Source organism: Gavialis gangeticus, unplaced genomic scaffold (genome assembly GCF_001723915.1).
Source record: "Gavialis gangeticus isolate Ggan-Ray unplaced genomic scaffold, GavGan_comp1, whole genome shotgun sequence".
Classification (NCBI taxonomy): Eukaryota; Metazoa; Chordata; order Crocodylia; family Gavialidae; genus Gavialis; species Gavialis gangeticus.
Genome location: NW_017729032.1, coordinates 167,991,516 through 168,014,839, shown reverse-complemented (window position 1 = coordinate 168,014,839; position 23,324 = coordinate 167,991,516). Strand labels below are relative to the sequence as shown.

Below are 23,324 nucleotides of genomic sequence, written 5' to 3'. Positions count from 1 at the left end.
CTGTTTGCTAAAGCGTACAATATGACACACAACTATCATCTAGTGCAGCTCATCCAATCTCTTTTGGAGAATAGATGTTTTTACGTAGAACTGTGCAAGAAATGGAGATGCTGGAAATGACAACAACATGGCCTCCTACAGGGCACCATGCTAGTACTGATTCTCTTTAACATATATACTAATGACCAACCCACACAGACTAATACAAGAAGCTTCATATATGCTGATGATCTATGCATCATGTCACTAGAGAAGGACTTTGCCACTGTCAAGAATAGAATGACATGTGGACTGAGCAACCTCTCAGATTATTACAGGTCACAGCTTTTCACCTATGCTACAGAGAAGCCAAGCAAAAATAAACATCATCTGGGATGAAATCCTACTGACAAACCACCTGAAACCTGTGTACTTGGGGGTTACATTGGACCACTTACTTACAAAGTACAGGTAGAGAAGACAAAAGAGAAAGTCAGCACCCACAACATACTTCAAAAGTTGGTCACCTCAAAGTGGGCAGTGAATACAGCTACATTACAAACCACTGCTACAGCCTTGTGTTACTCCATTGCAGAGTATGCATATCTAGTATAGGAACAAGCAGTTCATGCCAAGAAACTAGAAACAGTTCTAAACGACAGCTGTTGTAAAATATCAGGATGTCTAAAGCCAATCCCAAAGGATAGCCTGTACTTACAGGCTTGCATTCCACCGCCTGATATTAGAAGAAAGGTAGCGAGCCAAAAAGAAAGATCACGATAGATGGAAGACCCTAGGCATCCACTCTATGGTCACACAGAAGTAAACCAAATGGCTTACAGAACAAAAGTGTTTTGTGACCACTATTGTGCCCTTGGACACAGCAGCCGACAGGGAGCAACTGAGGTTATGGAAGGAAAGAGTATATGAAATCAGATGCCCTGAAATGGACCTGAAAGACCTTCCCAGAGGGGCTGATACAGACTGGTCAGTATAGCGATTCCCGGACCCAGACAATGGAGTACCTGCTCATTTGGCGACTTCTTGGTAAGACCTGTACATAGGACAACCTCACTGCAGCAATGGAAAGTCATTCACTTGTGCACGATTTTGGAAAAAACATCTAGTCTATGACAAAGGAAGAAGGAAGAGAAGGAGGTAGTTCTTTTTGGGGATGTAAGAATATCTACTTCTCAGATGTTCTTCACAGGAAGTTATTGCCAAATAAATAAATAACATATAAACGAAACATCCAGGTGTAGCCCAACTAAGTAATGCTCTAAACCTGGAAATAATTAGCTGTATGCATATATTTAGATATATGTCATTTAAGTCAGCAGGACTATAAATACATAAAGTTAAGTATGTGGTTAAGGCTTTGCAGCTAATCATGCCTTAAATCCCCCTACATGCTCAACCAATTAATGGTGTGATAAAATAAGCAATAAGCTACAAAACTGTTCCCAAAAAAAGTGAAGTAACATTGTAGCTAGTTGATTAATTGATTATGTGGCCAAGTGCTCCCTTATGGCTGGGAGCCCCGTCAACTGAGGGGCTCTTGGCCACAGGGGTGCAGCACCTTCTGCCAGCCCCAGAGTTGACAAGGCTAGCAATGGCAGCAGTATTCCTGGCACTGCCCCCACTGTCAACCTTGTCAGCTATAGGGCTTTCAGTGGTGAGAATACTGCCACAGCTGCAAGCTTCGTTGACTACAGGGCCCGCAGCGGGGACGGCATCATTGGCTGCAGGGCCCACAGTGGGGCAGCAGGGAGAAGGTTGCAGTGTGGGGCTCACAGTGGTTCTCCCCACTGCCCCAGCTGTGAGCCCTACAGCCCACAAGGCTCACAGTGTTCTCACTGCTGTCTCTGCTGTGAGCTTCGTTAGCTGCGGACCTCACAGCCACAAGAGCCAGTCCTGGAGAACAATTCCCGCTCATTTGCACATTTCTTCCCTCCACCTCCTTAGCTTCTTTAAGTTTCTGATGATAAAAGTTATCCAGCTTCTGTGCTTCTTCCTTTAACAGTCTTACACTGCTTTTCTTTCCCACGACCACTGTGTCCACCTGTTCTATGGTACATCCCAACCCCCTTTTTCAGTGGATAGAAAACCAACCCTAATTTTCTATCATTCTAAAAAAGCAGAAAAGCTTTCCTGCCCAGAAAGCAGATACTGGGGCTAGGTGGGACCTGTCCTGTTCTGGGCAGGAAAGTGTTTCTGCTTTCTTAGAATCACAGAAAATGAGGGTTGGAAGGGACCTCAGCTGGTCATCTAGTCCAACCCCATTCTCAGAGCAGGACCATCCCCAACTGGATCATCCCAGCCAGGGCTTTGTCAAGCCAGGCATTATAAACTTCCAAGGATGCAGATTCCACCACCTCTCTGGGTAACCCATTCCAGTGCTTCACCACTCTCCTAGTGAGATTTTTTTTTCCTAATATCCAAACTAAATTTCCCTTGCTGCAAGTTGAGACCATTGCTCCTCATCTCGTCATCTGCCACCTCTGAGAACAATCTAGCTCCATCCTCTTTGGAACCAGGCTTCAGGTAGTTAAAGGCTGCTATCACATTCCCATAACACTGTGGGAGATGGTATTAAAAACCACCTCTGCATCCTGGTTTGAGAGCTCCAAGAGTTCACAAACCTACATTTTGCATACTGGCTTCTATTCCATCCAGAACACAAAACAACAGCAGACTCTCTCTATCTCTGTTTGTGTCTGAAAACTCGCAAAGAACAATTTTTCCAACTATTTAGTTGGTCCAATAAAAGATATATTTGCCCAAAAAACCTTGCCTACCTGTATCTTTAGACCAACATGGCTACAAGCAACACCTCCAAGAACAGAAGCATTCATCTGTGTGCTGTACTTGACTACTACACTGTTTGGCCCTGCCTCAGGGTTAAACTTTATCCCCACTGAAATGAAGTGGGTCCTGCCTTAGGGTTAAACTTCGTCCACACCAAGATGAAGTCTGCAGTTAAATTTAATCTTCACTGAGATGAAGTCCACCCTGCCTCAGGGTTAAATTTCATCTCCACTGAGATGAAGTAGGTCCTGCCTCAAGGTTAAACTTCATCCTCACAAAGATGAAGTTGGTGATTACACATCATCACCACTGAGATGAAGCTGGCGGTTAAACTTCATCCCCACTAAGATGAAGTGGGTGGTTAAATTTCATCCTCACCAAGATGAAGTCCACTCTGCCTCAGGGTTAAACATCATCCCCACCAAAATGAACTGGATGGTTAAACTTCATCCCCACTGAGATGAAGTATGCAGTTAAATTTCATCCCCACTGAAATGAAGTCCCCTGCCTCAGGGTTAAAGTTCATCCCCAGTGAGATGAAGCTGGTGGTTAAATTTCATCTTCACTGAGATGAAGTCCACCCTGCCGCAGGGTTAAACTTCATCCCCACCAAGATGACGTTGACAGTTAAATTTCATCCCCACCCAGATGAAGTTCCCCAGCCTCAGGGCTAAATTTCATCTCCACCGAGATGAAGTAGATCCCGCCTGAAGGTTAAACCTCATTCCCACAGAGATGAAGTTGGTGGTTAAACATCATCCCCACCAAGATGAAGTCCGCCTTGCCTCAGGGTTAAACTTCATCACCACTAAAATGAAGCTGGCGGTTAAATTTCATCTCACTGAGATGAAGCCCATCCTGCCTCAGGGTTAAACTTCATCCCTGCCGAAATGAAGCTGGCAGTTAAATTTCATCCCCACCAAGATGAAGTTGCCCCAGCCTCAGGGTTAAACTTCATCCCCACAGAGATGAAGTTTGTGGTTACACATCAGCCCCACCAAGATGAAGTGGGTGGTTAAATTTCATCCTCACCGAGATGAAGTCCATCCTGCCTCAGGGTTAAACTTCATCCCCACCGAGATGAAGTCCGTGGTTAAATTTCATCCTCACTGAAATGAAGTCCCCTGCCTCAGGGTTGAAGTTCATCTCCTTCTCAGCATGAGTCTCAGCTTCCCAGGCAGCTTATGATACCCCGCAATAGCATCTCAAGCACCTCTTTGCCTCTAGTTTTTGGGGGTGCCGGCTGCAGCCCTGTTGGTAAGCTGGCCATCATAGAGGACATTGTTTTCTGCTACTCTGTCCTCTATTGACATGAAACCCCACACCTTGATGTCCTGTTTTTCTCTTCAAATACAAAGAGAATAGATATGAAACTGCATGCCTTTATGTCCTCTATTTTGAAGAGAAAAATAGAAGACATAAAGGTGTTGGGTTTCGTATCAATAGAGGATAGAGGACAACCGGACTGTCCTCTATGCTAGCCACTCTACCTGTTGGTCCAAGGCAGTGTTTCCCAACCAGCGTGCCATCAGCAATAAACAGGCGTGCTGCGTTTTTTGCTGTGGCAATGAGCTACAACAGCTACAAGGCTGGGGAAGGCCTTAACAGGTGTGCCAGATGGGGGGAAGCTGGTATTAACCCAAGCGTGCCTGAGGCTGGAAAAGCTTGGGAAGCGTCGGTGTAAGGGCGCAGGCAGACAAAACTCTTTGGCTGTACAGGATATGAGCCAAGTTTCCAAACGACTGAGTGGGTCTAATAAAAAGATACTACCCTTCCTTCCCCAAAGAGCCTGGGCTGCCTTTGCCTCCAGCTTCCTTTCACTTCCCTTCCCTCCTTCCATATCCTCAGGCAGGGCTTGGGCTGCGCGGCCTCGCCCTGCCGGGCCTGCTCCGGAGGCGGCGGGCGAAGGCAAAGGGTCGGGTCCACCCCCTGCGGGTCGCCAGGGCGCACACCGCCCCAGTCCGGCAGCGGAGGTGGGGCGAGGGGAGCTCCCCCGGCCCCGCCCCGGCCCCGCTCTCCCCTCCCAGGATGCACTGGACGCCTGCGCCGCCTCTGCCGCACCATGGCCGCTTCCCGCCGTCCCGCGCCCGCCACCCACCTGCTCTTTGATATGGACGGGCTCCTGCTGGGTGTGTAGCCGGCCGGGCCGGGGTGTGGGGGGGACGTGCTGTTGCAGCGCGGCTTGGCTTGGCTGGGGGCTCCCCAGGGCGGCTGCACTGCACTGCCCTGGCCCGGCTCCTCCTCCTATTCCTCCTCCCCGCCTGGCCCGTGCTGCACAGGCCGGGCGAGGTGCCCCGTTCCCGCCTTTCCTTGAAGAGTCCGCTCCCCTGTCTGCGTTCGGGCGTAGAGGCTGGGCAGCGGGGAGGCTTTTATTTATCTTCGGCGGAGGGGGTTTATCTGCTGCAGTTTAGTCGTCTTGTGGTTCACTTGCCCCGCGCTGGCCTTGACATGCTCCCTGGCATTGGCGACGCGTAGGGGGTGCACGTGCACCCCCTGAGCTTGGCGGTGCACCCCCTGCGAAAAGGTGCCACCGACACTGCTGACTGAACCTGCAGGCAGGCAGGCACAGCTTCCCACCCACTCTGTGGATGGTCCCCAGTTGCTGCTGGCTGGCAATGCCCGCTTGCCCCCTGCCTCCTCCCCGCCACCAACACAGCTGGCAGTGTCTGCGGGCAGTCCCCAGTCGCCACTGGCCAACACTGCTGGCAGTGTCTGTGGGTGTGCCCCCCCCCCCGCTGACAGAAGCTCACTGCCGCCATGCTCCCTCCACTGACAGCGCCACCGCTGCCTGCGGGACCTCGCCATGCTGCTCCCCCCCAGCCTGCAGGGGCACGTGGCATTCATGCTCCCTGGACATAGTGCCACTTTGTGGGTAGAAATCACCCCTCTCCTGAAGGAAATGTGCCCCAAAGATCTTCCAGGCTGGGGCTCCTGGGTGCAGAGGCTGGGAGGAAGGGGAGTCAGGCATAGCTTTTGGTACTTCCCCTGGTATGGGTAATTGGTGTCTCCTGAGTCTGGGGGGCACCCGCAGAAGCTGTTGGCAGGGGTACTGGGGGCAGAGCCAGCAAACTCCTGCTGATGCCACTGGTGGCGTGGGCAGCGGAGACAACCCTGTCAGGGAGGGCACATGCTCCCCAGCGCCCCTCCTACCAGTCGCCTATGTCCCCTGGCCTTGGGGAGACTTCCTCCGCTGCTGCTGCTTCCTCTGCCTTCCCCAAACTGGGATCGCCTCGATTCTGGTTACGGTGCAGGGGAAATACCATGATCACCGTGTTGGTTTAACCAGGGACAGAGGATAGCCACTGTTCTGGCATGGGTGGAGGTAATGTATAGTTACCCTTCCACTTTCATTTTCAGTGGGAAGATCTTGGCTTTATGGCCCAGAGGTGGGCAGTTATTTTGGGCAGAGGGCTGCTTACTGAGTTTTGGCAAGCCATTGAGGGCCACATGACAGGTAGCAAAGGAAAGATAAATGTTGATTTTTCTAAATGTTTTAGGGGCCCTGCAGGCCGGATAGAATTGCCTGGTGGGCCGCATTTTGCCCACTCCTGCAAGTTTACACCCACTTTATGGAACTGGGAGACTCCTCCCTATCTTGCTCCTGTGGCCGTAGTGCTGAGGGCAAGCAAAACCTGGGGGCATCCAAAACCCAAGCCTTTGGCCTTGGGCCTGCACATAGGATGCCCACCAAATTATCTGGGAACATCTAAAAGGCCCAGGTTAGGGTGGAGGATGTTTGCTGGTAGTAGGGCTACATATGGTTCTTGAATGACTCATGGATTTGGAATTGTTTTGACTGATTTGGCTTGAAACATGAAAAATTTTCCTAAAAAAAAACCCCAAACAAAATTCTGGTTATGGTGCAGGGGAGAGGGAGGGTCTAGAGGCCAGAATGCATGGATTACAGGGGAAATGTCCATCTCTAGACATGAAGTTCCTTAGCAGTTTTAATGTTGACATTCTGATGGGGATGCTTATTTGTCTAAAATGGACTCTTGGGATTGCAGTTTTCAAAGGAAATATTTGAGGGGGAGTTATAATCCATTTTCTGTTTAGCTGTTACTTATTTATGAATTCAGTGGATTGTCATTTTACAACCTTTGATCACATATGATACTCCTCTAAGGCACTGTTTGTTGCTTAGCCTCCAGCCCACAGAACCGTGTCATCTGGCCCCTGGGGTTCCCCACAGGTCTAGAAATGTGGTGCCAGAGAGTGGTGGTAATTAATGCTGCTACTGTTCCCCTGCTGCCAGATTTCAAGCCCAGAGGCTAGGTGTTGTGGCTTTATTCACTAGATCCATCTGGTTTGTGAGGCCAGGGTGGCAGGCCTAAACCAGCATGCATGGAACTGAAGCCAGGGCAGCAGGGCTAGTTCAACATGTTTGGGGCTAGGGTGGCACTAATGGGGGTTGGGGCAGTGAGCCCAGTATGGCATGTACAGGGTAGCTGCCTTGATGTAACGTGCAGGGCTAGGACTGGGACAGGGGACCCAGTCCAGCATATACAGAACTGAGGCCACATGTCACATTGTGCCTGCACTGGCTCAGGCCCACTGACTGTGGACTGATACTGCACCACTCATTGGCCTGGAGCCCAAAAGGTTGGGTCCCACTGCTTTGAGAGAGAAAGTCTGATTGGCCCACCACCCTAAAAACGTAGGCCTTGAGCCTATAAATACGTATGCATATGGAATGATTTTATACTGATCCAGTTGATTTTTTGATTCCTGATCCAGTTGACTTTTAACTGGTCTCTCTATGCATATGTACTTTCAGCATTGCTCTCTTAGCTGTGAGCAACATTTTAGTAACTGAAAGCATTTTGGTGGGTCACCATCCTGTCTCTATTTAGGATAACATTTTGATAACACTTTAGACTCTGTCTTCGTTATATAGTAAGGACTGAAATTAATTTGTCTTCTGAGTCTTGTTTAATCTCCCAAACTCCTGGGGCTTACACAGTGAAGCAGCATTAGTTTTGCCCTAGGATGTGAGCTGTGCAGCATGCTGGGAAATTAATTATAAGGGATCCCAAGTTCTTGGACCTGAGCTTGCCAAGCTTTGGGCACTCCAGGTATTAAACCTGCTCTTCACTGTTATTAAATTCATCTGTTTTTAAGTGCAATTACAGCTAAATACTGTGTCGCTTCCTGGATTTGTTAACATAAAAATCAAATTTAAGTTGCAGTATCATGTATATACTGAGCTGTGATTCTGTGAAGAGCGTGTACCAACTGGATTAAGACTAATTTTCCCCTTCCCTTATCCACAATTTATGAAGAATCCTTCAGATTAAAACAAGTTATTTTTCAGTAATTTATCTTTAAACAGTACCATGGTTTCCTTTATAAAATTGAAGGCAGCATAACATAAGCATTTGCATTAAGAGAACCTTAGGGTTTTGTGTGCTGTATATCTTCCAGTGCAGAGGCACAGTATGACACCACTGTCTTAATGCATGCACACTTATAACTAATTTTCAGAAGATGTGATATGTTTCAGTCCTTAAATTATTTTGGGGTTTGTCACAACTTTAGCATGGTTTTTGGAGTGCATATATGCTAAGCAGGGAACTGTGAAATTCTGAAAGCAGGAGTCCAATGAGTGGTGACTCTTAGGGTTAGAACCAACAGACAAGTTTTGGCTTCTAAATGGTCAGGAACAGCTCGTTAGCTGTTTAATTTTGCGGTGCAGGTTGGAGGAGAAATCCCCTGATAAAGACTCAGGGGATTCTCTGGTTTTTGTATGTATATACTGTATTCCTATTTATGTTTTGAAAAAGAATAGACAAAATTGTTATTGGTATAAAACTAGAATTAGCGAGATCAGTGTCTGACCCTCAAGTTTTTTATGAAACTTCCAGTACTAAGTTAATTTTAATTGTTTTAAAAAAGGAACGCGTCTTTTGTGTATGTAGTGCAAATGGAAGCTGAAGAAATAAATTATGTATGCGTTTTTAAATGCCATACACATTTTCATGAGACAACATTTAAAATAAGTATGACTGAAATTTTTTCAACTGGCTGCCTGAAACTATGTATCTGTAGCCTGTTATTCAGCACACAAATGTACGGCTGGATTTTTCAGAGGTTTTCTCAGTTATCTCCATTGACTTGGAAGCTAATCTTCCTTGAAAAATATAGTTCCCTGTTTTAAAGCTTCAGCTGCAAACAAAACATGAAGCAACTAGTTTCAAAAGTCTGTTCTAGGGTGGAATTCCTGAAGTTCTAGCCTAGAACTTTTATGGCCCCCTCCACTGTTTAAAGCAGGGGCGGGCAGTTATTTCAGGCGGAGGGCCACTTACTGAGTTTTGGCAAGGAGTCAAGGGCCGCATGATATGACAGGCAGCCGGGGCAGATAAATATTAATTTTCTAAATTTTTTAGGGTCCCTGCGGGCCGGATAGAATGGCCTGGTGTGCCTCATCCAGCCTGTGGACCACATTTTGCACACCCCTAGTTTAAAGTGTCCAAGGTAAGACTGGTATGTTAGAACTTGAGGTAAGGTATTCATGAATGTAAACTGTTTTATTATTTTAAAATCCCCTTTCTGTATGCCACGTTTTACTTCACTGAATAATTTTAAACAGTATTTTGTTTTAAGAAAGCTGGTGTGGGGTCCTGTATTCTTCACTGGTCAGCAATTTCCAAAAGAAGGAACCATAGGTATCTGCATAGTTGGACTTGCTAAAGTAAGCATGCACACTTTGAAAGTTGTCTTTGTAGCTATTTATCTTCCTAGAAGAGTTTTCTATGATATCCATCACTGTAAGTTCTTAAGCAACTGTTCCACACATACTTTAAAAGCTATGTTTCAATTCCGACTAAATCTAGTTTAACATAAAGTAAAACAATGCAAATATTGTGATTTATTATTTTTGTTGGTAGCCACTTCTGGCTTGAGGACTGCCCTTTTAAGAAGAGAGTAGGTGTCGTAAGATGATCTGTTTGTAGATTGAATATGTGCCAGTCTAGGAAAGAACAGCTCTAAAGAAGGAATTATAGTTGTTTCGAGAGCACAGAAGGAAGTAACTCACTCATGCTACCTGAGTACTGTAAAGAGATTATTACTCAGATCTCCAGTGTAATGAGATTATTATACATGTATATGTCTCACGTTTGCTTTCTTTATCATGTACCGATAAAGAGTAAGATCTTGGGCAGGCATTATATTTGTAGTGTTAAATATGCCTTTTAGCATTATCAAGAGTGAGTGTAAAGCCATTAAACTGCTTTGTAGCAAGAAGAACAATATGCCACAAAATGTTACTTTTTTCTAACAGCACTTTTAGCAGTGCAACAATTTCTAGCCCCATGTTTAATTCTTTTAGAGTAACACATTGCACTAGGTGTTGTATGCTACCTTACATAGTTTGGTCCTCCAGCATCCCAGAAGGCTTTGCTACTCACCGCCCTCCCCTGGCTCAAGGGAATCTGTCTGTGACTGACAGTGAACTCTACTGGCCCAGGGAGTCAAAGCTGAGTGCACACATGGCCCTGTTGCTCAGGGCTGCATTTGTTCATGAGCAAAATAAAATCCTTCCCAATCCACTTAAAAGGGATTTTGAGATGTTCCGAGAGTACTGCCCAATTGGAGTTGGCTGCCGATAGATTCTCAAATCCAGCAGCTTTACTCAAAACTAGTCCTTCTCCATCATCCAAAAACACAGCATGAATCGCCCCCCTCTAAACCTGTTGTGCATTACAAATAGCTGTGTCATATTGGCATCTCTGGTTTTACGTACAAGCCCAGCAAGGGCATTGAGCAAGAACGTGTGGGTAGTTGATTCTGATTGTAAGTACTCAAAGGTTGGCTGAGCTTGGCTTAGGGCTGCTGTAATTGTTAAAGGCCATGGATGGAGCAGAAAGGACTGTTAAATACCACTCCTGAAACTAAAGCAGAGTTCTGTTAAGCATTGTTTGCCAAGGGCTGTGCTGTGGGTGGCTTTGTGTACTGTATGTTGTACAGTGTAATGAGCCAAGGCCTAACCAGGGCTGATTCAGTCTCAGACCCCGACTGGAAATAGTCAGATAATAAAGCTGAGTCATCCCTCAAGGAGACGTCCCACCCACGCTGGCGAGGTAAGCTCACACCACACTGTAGAGAACTTACAGCCAGGAGATGTGCATGAAAAATACATGCACATCTCCTTGCTGTAAGTACATGTATGACATGAAAAGTACACGTCTTTATGTTCTTGCAAGGCCTGGAGTTGGGGATGGCACCACCAGATCTGCTAGGACAATATGTTATGCTTAAGTAGAAAAGCCTCTGCAAAGTTGGCAGTGCGTTCCCCTTGCTCATGACTTCCTGCAGGTTTGCAAAGCAGATGATGTACAGTGCTAGCACCTGCTGGTACCTCCCAGCACTGTCTCTCCCACTGCTACTCCCAATGTTGTCCAAATTGAGTTTGTGGCAGACCAGTTTCAAGCTTCTTTATGGAGATGGCACCTTGCCTCTCTATTATGAAGGGTGCTTTTCTGCTGATGGCCTATCCCACAAGTGTAGGGGCAATCAGGAAAATAGACCTTACAATGACAGGCTGAGAGCCATGGGGGTCTTTAGCCTGGAAAAGCGCAGGCTCAGGGGTGATCTGATGGCCACCTATAAGTTTATCAGGGGTGACCACCAGTACCTGGGGGAATGTTTGTTCATCAGAGCGCCCCAGGGGATGAGGAGGTCAAACGGTTATAAACTACTGCAAGACTGTTTCAGGCTGGACATAAGGAAGAATTTCTTTACTGTCCGAGCCCCCAAGGTCTGGAACAGCCTGCCATCGGAGGTGGTTCAAGCACCTACCTTCAGGAGCAAATTGGATGCTTATCTTGCTGGGATCCTATGACCCCAGCTGACTTCCTGCCCTTTGGGCGGGGGGCTGGACTCGATGATCTTCCGAGGTCCCTTCCAGCCCTAATGTCTATGAAATCAATTCAGTGGATATCTCTGTGAAGGTAGCCTGGCATATCCTGAAGTTCTGCTTCAACTATTCCTCCCAGGTCCTCAACATGATGTGCTCCCAGCAATCAGTGCTTGTGTCATATGCCCCAGAGCAGGTCTGTAAGTAGCTTGGGACAGCGTGGTGTCTGTCATGGCATCATTTTCATTGACCAGGTAGTTGGTGGGGGCTGGCAAATGGGGAACAGAGCTTGAGGACAGGTGTGGCTAGGACCTTGGTTGTACCTGCATAACCATTCATTTCCTTCCTTTCTGTCTTCCTCATATGCCATCTTTTCTACCAAATATTCATTGCTGCTTACAATAAGAAAATGAAATAACTTAAAACAGGGTTTTGGTGAGTCTCAAGAGGGAGGAAGTTCTACAGCCAAAAAGCAACTGAGGAGAATGACCTCCCATGTATTTTTGCCAAGCAGACTTTGTGTATTGATGGTATTTTAGGGTCATTAAGGGCATTATAGATCAAATCCAGAATTGTGAATTGTGCCCGAAAAGCTATTGGGATCCAATGCAGACTCTGGAACCCCAGGATTATGTGCTTCTAGAAACGCACCCCTTTCACAAGGCAAACTACTGCATTGTGCACTATCTGAAACTTATGGATGGTTTTCAAGAATAGCTCTATGCAATAGTCTGACCTTGAGGTTATATACAGCCTTCTGACTATCGCTTTCTCGCTAGATGGAGCTGGTGAAAAGAATTCCTAGCCACAGCTGCCACCCAAAGATCCAAGTACTGCAGAGGATCTAGGAGTACCAAAAGGAGATTCCCAGGCTGCTGCTTAGCAGGAGCTGAACAAACATGCTGAAGAAGCAGTGGTAGACATTGATTCTGCTCGCAGGTATACACTATGTACCTGGATCATAGATTCATAGATTGTAAGGAGCTAGAAGAGACCTTGCAAGATCCTCGGGCCCAGCCCCCCTGCACTAGGCAGGAAAGACAACTGGGGTCAGGTGACCCCAGCGAGGTGACTGTCCAGTCTCCTTTTGAAGACTTCCAGGGTAGGTGATTGCACCACCCCTGGAGGGAGTTCATCAGAAGCCTCAGGGTTCCACTCTAGGCTGGGAGAATGACTGGTGAGCAGGGCTCCTGGTTTTCTCTGATATCACTGCCCCCCCCATCAACTTTTTTTTTCAGGTTAAAAAAAGTAATCCAAAATCCACATTTTCCCATGATCAAAACGAAACACCATTATATATATGTGTGTGTCTGTGTGTATGTATATACACATATAAGTATTACTGGTGTTTTATTTTGATCACAGAAAAAAGTGGATTTTGGGTTACTTTTTTTTAACCTGAAAATTGAGGATTTTTTTTTTTATCAGAGAAAACTGGGGTCTTTGTCAATGATCTTTTGGGAGTAAAAATGGACCAGGGGATCCATACCTCTGCTCTCCTAGGCCAAGGGAGAGAGGAGTTCCTGGGGAAGAGGAAGAACCCGGGGTGAGCACAGTCTCTGGGCAGCCAGCCATAGCACAGGTGCTCTGCTCTGTGCCCAGCTGTCCTTGGGAGCCTCTGGAGATGTACACAAAGCACTCTGGGATCTCAGCGCACAGGTCCTGTGGCTGTGGACCATTAACAATGTATGCTCTCCGTGTGCCCTGAAGTGCTCTGGACAACTCATCACATGAACAACTGCACATGTGTACCGTGCCATATTTTTGCAGTGCTACGAAATTCCCAGAAATTCTTAGTGCTTCAGATGCATGCCTGTCCATACCTTTAAAGTTTACCGTTTTCTTTTTCTTCCAAGTGTAAGTTGCTTGGGAGGTGATTGTAACAATACTGATAGGAATTCTTCCATAGAACTTGCTTATATGCACATTATATTTTATTTTTTAACATGAATGAGCCATTAACATAGTTTAATATTTCTTCTGCATCATAGCAAAAAGCGCCAATTCAAGTGAAATTCAGTCCCCTGTAAATTGTTCTCTATTATCGCTTGAGTGCAGAAATTAATCTTCTTAGGCTATAAACTGGAAGTCTTTTAAAATCATTTTCTCTCTCTAGGTCATGGCAATGTACCATATTGGCATTCTCCATTTTCATCCTACTTATTTCAAGAGAAAGAACATGCAAGAGAGTATCCTGATGTTCTGTACACGTGTTCTTATTTTTTTAAAGGGGCTTAGATCATTATTGTGTTTCAGTATTTCTAATATTCTGCATGAGCTCTTGAGGCTAAACAGCTCATCTGTTATACAGTAAAGCAAGCTAATAACTACAAATAACTGTGTCTTTACACATGAAAACTAATGTCTTTTAACAAGCAGAACTTTGACACAGATGTAAAGATAACAGTAGTGCCAAGCATCACTATTGCTATCTGTCTGGGAGAGATTTACAAACTGTTTTCAGGACTGCTAAGTTGTTTTTTCAATACCACATCTGAACTTAGTTACCTGTCTATTATATACTGAGTATCCATCATTTTCATAAGTGCCACTGGAATCAATTGATGACGTTGCCAAGAGTGGGGATCAGTTTGGGATCAAGCCAGACAAACAAAATCAAATGGAAATGCAATTTAAAATGATATCACTATAGTATAATAATTTTCTCTTTAAAGTTTGTCTCATTTCAGTCATATGGCTGTATTCTTTTCTTGTATTATATGTAGTTTGAGCCTTCTATTTCAGTGTTTCTTTCCTTCTCACCTATATACTTTGTTTGATAAAGCCACTGTTTGTTTTCTCTCCTCATAGAAATACAAATTTTCAAACTTTGTTGGGTTAAGCTCTTAAGTGCATTTTAGGCTCCTGGCAGATATCCCACTTAAGATGTGATTAACTGCTTGATCACGCCTCATGTAGTAACTCAGCTACATACTAATGCAATTAATGGTATGATAAAACAAGGAAATAAGTACCGTGTTCTGATGCAAAGTATGCGTAAGAACATTGTGGCTAGTTCCTGTCACTTCTGAAATTACACTTGTGACCAGGCTGATCTGGGCTCTCAGCTTTGGGAGCATGTAAGAGCCCTAGACTCCCATGCTCTCCTGAAGCTGGAAATGCTGATCAGCTGACTGCTGCCCCCAGCATCCAGGGTTTTTTTCTGTTTGTTTATAGTCTTTGGGCTTTTTCCATTGAGAAGCATCTGGTTGATAGTTTGGTTAGTGGTGATATAATGATGTTTCATAGTTACATAGTTGTTAGGGTTGACCTTTGGTGGATCATTGCTTAGTTTATATATTGTCACCTCTGCCTTTTTACTATTATGCATCATATCAGTTGACTGGGCAGGATTTTCTACGTTCTTCTGTGATTGCTGACAATGAGCTCCTCACCTGTAGTGATGGTATTTGTGGAAAAAAGGGCCTAGTGTCACCTGTAGTCTTTGTGTAGACCAGCAATTTGCAGACTGAGATCTGGGATGTAATCCTTACATTGACATGAAATTATGCAGGTAGTCCCTTTTGTGAGTACAGCTGGAATAAACAGTTTAGTTCAAAATGTCTAAGGACTTGATTATATGGGAATATTAACCAGTATACTTATCCCATTTGTGCCACTGAGCATAGATCAGCTCCCTATTGTAAGGGTGTACAATCCCCCTCACACTATGCTTTGCTCCATGTGGGAAAGGAGAGGAAAATCCCTTTTGTGCTTGGTGCAGGGAAATATGTTGTCCTTGTTCTGGGCTCCCTGCTGGGGATGGGCAAGCTCCCTTAGCTTGGCTTTGCTCAGTGTGGGAAGGAATACTAGGAGGAGACCCTTATGGGAAGTTACACATGCACATTTTCCAGCAACAATAAAATGTCCCCAGTTTCCAATACTTAAATATGCACATTATCATTCTTTCTACTTATTCAGTAGTTGCAGAAGTCACCCTCTTGTGTCCCACTGCACAGGATAAGAATAAAACCCTTGCTATACTAATTCATGCTTGTCTACTCTGTCAGCTCATTTAAGGCAGATTTCTGATTCTTTTTGCTTGAACTGCTGGTCCCAATCACTGCTGGCTTGATGTGGACTTCCCTTCCAACTCTTCTTTGGATCTTTTTCCTCTGCCATGGCTTCAGACTCATTCTGTAAACACATTCTTGGTTTGAGTGACATTCTCATCAGACAAACCAAATTCCGCTTCCTACTTCAGCGTTACTGTCTTCAGGCTAAAGCCTGGGCTTCACCAACTGACACAGTCAGCCATGTGATTCAAGCAGTCTATTTCTGTCTTGTATATAGAGTGACAGCTGCTCCTTCTGGTGAAATACAAGTTACTGGCAGCCAGCCAGCTCCTTATTACTGTCTAGAAATGACACTTCAGCATCACTAGGAAAGTGTGTCTGTATCCTGTGCCCACCTTTCCCCCAGAATAGGGGATCAGGACCTATGCTAACTGGTTACTTCACACATTTCAGTCTTGACTGCCTTCCTTAGCACCTTAATTTTATCTTTCCATAGAGCAATTGTCAATTTTTACTTCAGGAGGTATAATTACTATTTGGAAGCTATAAATGACAAATTCCTCTATGACCCTAAGGACTGAGCTCTACAGTTGCCTACGCAATGTTACACTTATTTTCTTTTGATATTCTCTTTGAAATTGTGTTCCCTTTGCTAATCCATTTAGAATCTCACTCCTACAGAGATTTGTATACTTTTCATTTTGCATTGATTGACATTTGCTCAATTTCTGGTCAGTCTTTACCAGGCTGAAGATATACTCTGTGTATGTTGAGAAATTACAGCGCTGATTCCCAAATGTTTACAAAGGACAGATGACTTTAGTGAGCTTGTGGGGGTTGTAACTGGATTGGAGTTGCCTGGTATGTTGGCTACTAATTAAAAAAAAAAAAGGCAGGAGACAGACCGATGGCTCAGTTTTTATTGTTAACACCCAGGCTAAGGGCAGAAATTACACATAAACTGATATAAGTGATCAGAAACTGGTTCAAATATGTAACACAGTACACAAACCACTTTCAAAATGGCCAAAACTGGTTTAATGTAAACCTGGATAAATGTAGTATCAGACTTAACCGATTTAGGTTAAATCGGTTTATTGAACTTCCTTCCAGATTTAAGTTAATTCGCAGTCCCTCAGCATCCCAGGATGCTTTGTGCCTACCCCCAAATCTCCCCTTGCAGCATCAGTGGGTTATTTTTGGCCCAAGCTGTCTGCTCCAGCCCTGCAGGGAGGAATGCTCTAGCACTCCTTGGCTTCTGGCCTGGATCAATGCAGCGATGTGGTTGCATTTCCAGAATAAAAAGTGAACTGATAAGCAACTGAACACACATTCAGTCTACACACCTTAGACTAACCTGGGAAGATTGAATCAATTCAGCCTCAGGCTTTTTGTGTTTTAGGGCTAAGTACAGTCAAGATGCACACTTATCTCAGTGCCTATCAAGCTTCCCATTACAGTGAAACACCATTTCTTATGAACATGTTTGCATGGGAGGGCCAACAGGGGGCCCCGCTTGGATTCCCACCTAGATTCCCTCTCTTCAGCCTGCATATATATACATTTGATTCAACAAACTTCTACTTATTGGCTAATTCATAATTCTCTTTGTGCTGCTGAGTTTCTGGGAGCTAGACAGAACCAGTTCTTCTGTGTTCCATGGATGTGCATTGTTAGCTGGGATTTGTGTCCTTCTGAAACTGATGGGATTTTTTTTTAAATCAGGCAAGGGGAAGGTAAATTTGCTAAGACCGTAAATGAGGAGGAAGAAAAGAAGATGGTGATAAAAAGCCTCTTTCTTAGTGCGAAGTAAGGCAGAGGGCAGGGTAGACTAACTAAATCAGAGATGCATTGTGCTGCTTATGAGAGGTTTCATAAGCAGTGGGACCATTTTATGGTTTTCTCTAACAAGGCTGCTTTTTCCCCCCCTTAACGTATTTAAGAAACTTAACAAAGTCATAGTGCAAACTGTGTTTCGTACATTTGGTTACATAAGTCACAACTATGCTATCATTCTCATTCTGAAAATATAGTATCCTCTGAGTTCCCTCTCGCAAGTCCTTCTTGAATGTGATTTTTGTCTGGTCTCTGTTAGCTACCTCCTAGAATATGTTATTTTCTGAGAGCTCCACGCCAGCAGTTGTGGGGGGAAGGCAGGGGGGTTGGGGTTAGGTTACAAGGCGGGGCAGGACAGGAAGGCTCATGGGGGTCAGTGAGGTGTATGAGCCAGTGTTCTAAGGTTTTGATACTTGGGGAGGGGAAAGGCAAATATGGGTTAGCATTGCTGGTTTTGAAGGATGTGTTGAGCGAGTTGAGGAAGGTTGTGATAGAGGAAGTGTCTTTACAGTGTGTGTGCCTCCCTGGGGCATGTAAGTGAGGAAGAAGCCAGTCTCTACCTGTGAAAACTTTACCTCTTTCCTTATATAAGGAAATACTGGAGGGAGCAAATTAACTTAAAAAGCAAGTGCTTTAAAGAGGAGAAAAACTTCAAAAAGAAACACTGCAGATGAAAGCAATGCTAGACCTGGTCTTAGCAACAGGGGATGATCTTGTGGGGAATGTGCGAGTACACAGTAACCTGGGAGATAGTGACCATCACTTGTAGAGTTCACTATCCAGCGAAGGGTGGGTAAAATATCCAGTGAGGCTAAAGTGTTAGACTTCAGAAGGGCCAACTTAAGTAAACTTAGAAGCCTAGTTAGTGAGGTGGTGGAACTCAAGAGCATTGAGCAAAAGGGGGTCCCGGAGGGTTGGAGGTTTCTCAGGGGAGTTATCCTTGGGGCACAAAAGGAGTCTATCTCCTCTGCAGGAAAGGGGATAAGGGGATTGTCACAGGCTGGGGCCTAGGAGCGGCCGTGATCCCGCTAGCGCCCCCTTGCCATGCCAATTAGGAGATGCAGCACCCTCTTTTCTTGCCCGCCACATCTTTGATCTTATATAATTTTATATGGGAGGCTGCCCTTGATCTCCTTGTATCTATGGGTGACTTGGTGCACCCCCCCCAGCCTTATGGACTATGCGTGCCTCCTACCTCCCCTTTAGCACACCCCAAGCCTCGCAGTTGTCCCGGACGTTCTTATGTCTGTAAGACCTCGGATGGTCCCTCGCCCTCTCCGGGCTCGTCCTGCCCTCTCTCGCACACCCTTCTTCAGATAATTAATGGCGCCAGCCCTGCCTCGGGCCTTCACCGGCGCCCACCCTACTTTGGTTCCAACGCTGGCCCCTGCCCTTCTCGGGGCTCCCAGGTGTACTCGCCCCTTCTACGGGCGTTATCCGCGTTTCCCGCGCCCCTGGCGCTCTTGCCCTGCTGTGGGCTCTGTCCCGCGCCCCTGGCGCCGATCCGCACATCTGCCCCTCTCTAGACTTCCCTCGCACGCCTGCCCCTCTCAGGGACTCTTAACCACGTGCTCGCCCTTTCCCGGGGCGTCTATACAAAACCGGTGCCGCTCCAATCTTAGGCTAGCCCTCCCCGGGCTTCACTCTTGCGAGCTGGCCCTCCCTGGGGTCTATGCCATGCGCTTCTTGCGCCCTTGGCTCTGTCTGAGCCTGGTCCCGCGCTACTCGCGCCCTTGGCTCTCTCCGAGCCTACACGCCAGCCCTGTCTCGGGCTTTCACTAGCGCTGGGGCTCAGGTGGCACGCAGCCATGCCTGGCCCCCTGACCCTTCTCGGGGTCCTATGCCCTCATTGGGCCGAGTATTGCCCTCTTCGGCTGGGGTCTCAACCCCACACCCCGCACCACACTGGTGCCAAGCCGCTGTGCCTTCCGGCACTGCGCTGTGCCCCAAACAGGGCACCCAGGAACCCCCAGACTACTGGGGAGCTCCCATGAGGCCTCCTCATACCCCTACAGCCTCACCCGGTCCTCCGATCGATATACACAACAGAACCATAAGCCCACCCGGCTGTAACAAAACAATAGGCCTACTGGCTATACCAAAACAATAATCCTACCGGCCATAACAAAACAATAAGCCTACCAGCCACAACATAAAATCCAGGCCCACCTGGCTCTCTGGCCCACTGCCTCCTGGTCAGGCTTCTCTTCACCCTGACCATCATGCAGCCCTCTGGGTTCTCAGGCTGCACTGCTTGGCTTAGCTCTCCTGCAGAGCTCCTATACCTCAGGCTGCCAGAAGAGACTAGCCAGGTTCCGGCTTGGCTGTTTATAAGGGCCTGGCCCTGCCCCCTTCTGGTCACCTGACCAACCTGGTTACTCTAGCAACCCGCACCTGAGCTGCCCTGGCAATTAGCAGAGGCCCTAATCCCTACTTAGGCACGGGGCACCCGAGTGCCCCCATGACAGGGATAAAAAAGCTCCCTTGGCTGAACAGGGAGCTCCAGGAAAGAGTGGAGGCAAAGAAAGATTTATAGGCAGTGGAAGTAGGGGGCAGTCACCAAGGAGACGTACACCTCCCTGGCACGCTATTGCAGGGAGTCAGTTTAGCCTGGCTCCAACAATTAAGGACAACAAAAAGTCCTTCTACAGATACATAGCGAACAAAATGAAAGTGCAGAGTAATATAGGACCCCTGCTGGACAAATCAGGTCCGTTGTTGGTTGACGCAGGGATAAAGGCAGAGCTCTTCAATGAGTTCTTTGCTTCAGTATTCCTAAGTCCTGACCAAGACAATTCCCCCCACCTTGAGCATAGACTGTTGTCCAAAAGGCACCAGACCGCCAAAGGTTAGTGCTGACTTAGTTTCAGAGCACTTGGAAGGGCTGGATGGGTACAAGTCAGCCAGCCCAGATGACCTCCATCTATGGGTGCTGAAGGAATTGGTCAGTATCATAGCTGAGTCGCTGGTATGGCTGTTTGAGCACTCATGATGTTCCGGCCAGGTCCCTGAGGACTGGAAAAGGGCCAACGTGGTGCCCATTTTTAAGAAGGGGAGGAGGGATGAGTCGGGTAACTTTAGGCCAGTCAGTCTTATCTCTATCCCTGGGAAAATACTGGAAAAAATCATAGAGCATATTTGTGAAGGCCCAGCAGGGGAAACGATGCTGAAAGGAAATGAGCATGGGTTCATCACGGGTAGATCCTTTCTGACAAACCTTATAGCCTTTTATGAATAAGTAGGAGCAACTTGTCCTTCTTAGCACAAATAACTATGATGTCATAGGAATAACAGAGACCTGGTGGGACTCCTCCCATGACTGGACCACGGGTATAGACAGCTATACCCTGTACAGGAGGGATCAAGTGGACAAAAGGGGCGGGGGTGTAGCTGTCTACGTCAAGGAAAGCTACGTGTCCCTGCAAGCTGATATTGGCAACCAGGGTGGACAATTGGAGACCCTCTGGGTTAAAATCTGTGGGGAACATGGCTCGGGGGACACAATGGTGGGAGTCTACTATATACCTCTCACCCAGGGTCAAGAGCTTGACCAGGAATTATCCAGGGAATTGGCTGAGGCTGCACGCTCCTGGTCCGTGGTTGTCATGGGAGGCTTCAACTACCCAGACATCTCGTGGGAAGAGCATTTGGCCAAATCCGAGCGGTCACAAAGCTTCCTCTCATGCATGGCTGACCTCTATCTGACGCAGAAAATCTATGGGCAGACGAGAGGTAAAGCGCTGCTCATCCTCGTACTGGCAACCGGGGACGACCTAATCAGCGACCTAATGATCGAACGGAAGCTGGGTAACAGTAACCATGAGCTGATCACCTTCACCATCTGCCATAAAACTGGCAAGTCAGTCAGTAATACAGAAGTCCTCGACTTCAGGAAAGCTGACTTTTTGACAAACTAAGGAGGCTTGTCAGTGAGGCCCTAAAGGGCCACAACCCAAAGGGGAGGGGGGTTCAGGACGAGTGGTTGCTCCTCAAGGGAGCAATCCTGGATGCGCAAGCAAAGTCTATCCCGTCTCGGAGGAAAGGCAGCAAAAGGGCACAGCAGCCCCTTTGGTTCTCCAGGGAACTGGCGGACCTCCTACATCTTAAAAGGAAGACCTACAAAGGATGGAGGACTGGAACCACCACTAAGGAGGAATACTCTGCTCTGGTCCAGATCTGCAGAGAGCAAACCAGGAAAGCCAAGGCTGCATTGGAACTCCAGCTAGCTACAAATATTAAGGACAATAAAAAGTCCTTTTTTAGATATGTGGGGAGCTGGAGGAAAAGCAAGGGCAACATTGGGCCCCTGCTAAACCAGATGGGACAACTGACAACTGATGCCCATGAAAAAGGAAACTTGCTAAATGCGTACTTTATGTCAGATTTTTATCAGTCCCATGGGATGCCCCTGCCCACAGTGGGTCAGGGAGGCCTGGGTGAGGGAGATTCCTTGTCCTCCATCGAAGCTGACTTTGTGAAGGAACACCTTGACAAGCTGGATATCTTCAAGTCAGCTGGCCCTGATGGTTTACACCCAAGGGTACTCAAAGAGCTGGCAACCGTCATGCTCAGCCCCTGGCATGGATCTTTGAGAACTCCTGGCGCTCTGGTGAAGTGCCCGAAGATTGGAAGAAGGCCAGTTTGGTGCCTGTCTTCAAGAAAGGGAGGAAAGTGGATCCAGCAAACCACAGGCCCATCAGCCTGACCTCTATCCCGGGGAAGATGTTAGAAAAGATTATCAAAGAGGCCGTTCCTAATGGACTGGCCAACGGCAACATCCTGAGGGATAGCCAGCACGGGTTTGTTGTGGGTAGGTCTTGTCTTGCTTGACCAATCTCATTTTCTTCTACGACCAGGTGACCTATCACCTGGACAAGGGAGAGAAGATTGTATATCTTGTCATCAAAAAGCCTTTGATCTGGTATCCCATGATTACCTCTTGGCAAAACTGGCCAACTGCAGCCTCAGGTCCACCACGATCCACTGGCTGGGGAATTGGATCCGTGGTCGAACCCAGAAGGTGGTGGTTGATGGAAGTCAATTGTCATGGTTCCCTGTGACCAGCGGGGTCCCTCAAGGCTCTGTCCTTGGACCTATATTGTTCAAATATCTTCATTAATGATGTGGACATTGGAGTCAGAAGCAGACTGGCCAAGTTTGCCGATGATACCAAATTCTGGGGTAAAGCATCCACATTGAGGACAGGAGGGTGATCCAGGCTGAACTTGACAGGCTCAGGAAATGGTTAGATGAGAATCTGATGGTGTTTAACACTGAAAAATGCAAGGTTCTCCACCTTGGGAGGAAAACCAGCAACATCCCTATAGGCTCAGCAGTGCTATGCTGGCTAGCACTATGTATGAAAGGTTAACACACCAGAGGGCAGGGAGCCGATATAGGCTGACCTGGACTGGTTGGATCAATGGGCGGAATGAAATAGGATGCAGTTCAACAAAGATAAATGTAAGGTACTCCACCTAGGAAGGAGGAATCTCCAACACACCTATAGGTTGGGGGATGACTTCCTCAGCAGCTCAGAGGCTGAGAGAGATCTTGGAGTCATAGTTGAGCCGGCAGTGTAACGAGGCCATCAACAAGGCCAATTGCACCTTGTCATGTATTAGCAGATGTATGACCAACAGGTCTAGGGGGGTGATGCTCCCCCTCTATGCAGCATTGGTCAGGCTGCAGTTGGAGTACTGAGTCCAGTTTTGGGCACCACACTTCAAGAGAGATGCAAAGAATCTTCTTGACAGTGCTCAGAGGAGGGCTACTCGTATGGTCAGAGGCCTGCAGGCAAGGCCCTACGAGGAGAGACTGAGGGACAC

At 46.9% G+C, this 23,324-nt stretch overlaps 2 protein-coding genes across 2 annotated transcripts in view; one reads left to right on the top strand and one right to left on the bottom strand.

The window, feature by feature from the left end:
• The window catches only part of STS (steroid sulfatase (microsomal), isozyme S), a 215,891-nt gene extending 210,924 nt beyond the window's left edge, over window positions 1-4,967 (bottom strand). Inside the window, exon 1 of the mRNA XM_019525011.1 lies at window positions 4,886-4,967. The gene's annotated coding sequence lies outside the window, so the exon portion shown is untranslated. The remainder of the gene's footprint in view (window positions 1-4,885) is intronic.
• Window positions 4,828-23,324, top strand: part of PUDP (pseudouridine 5'-phosphatase) — a 144,131-nt gene continuing 125,634 nt past the window's right edge. The window contains exon 1 of the mRNA XM_019525012.1: window positions 4,828-4,916. Within this exon, the coding sequence (XP_019380557.1) occupies window positions 4,850-4,916 (67 nt within the window). The 5' untranslated portion in view covers window positions 4,828-4,849. The remainder of the gene's footprint in view (window positions 4,917-23,324) is intronic.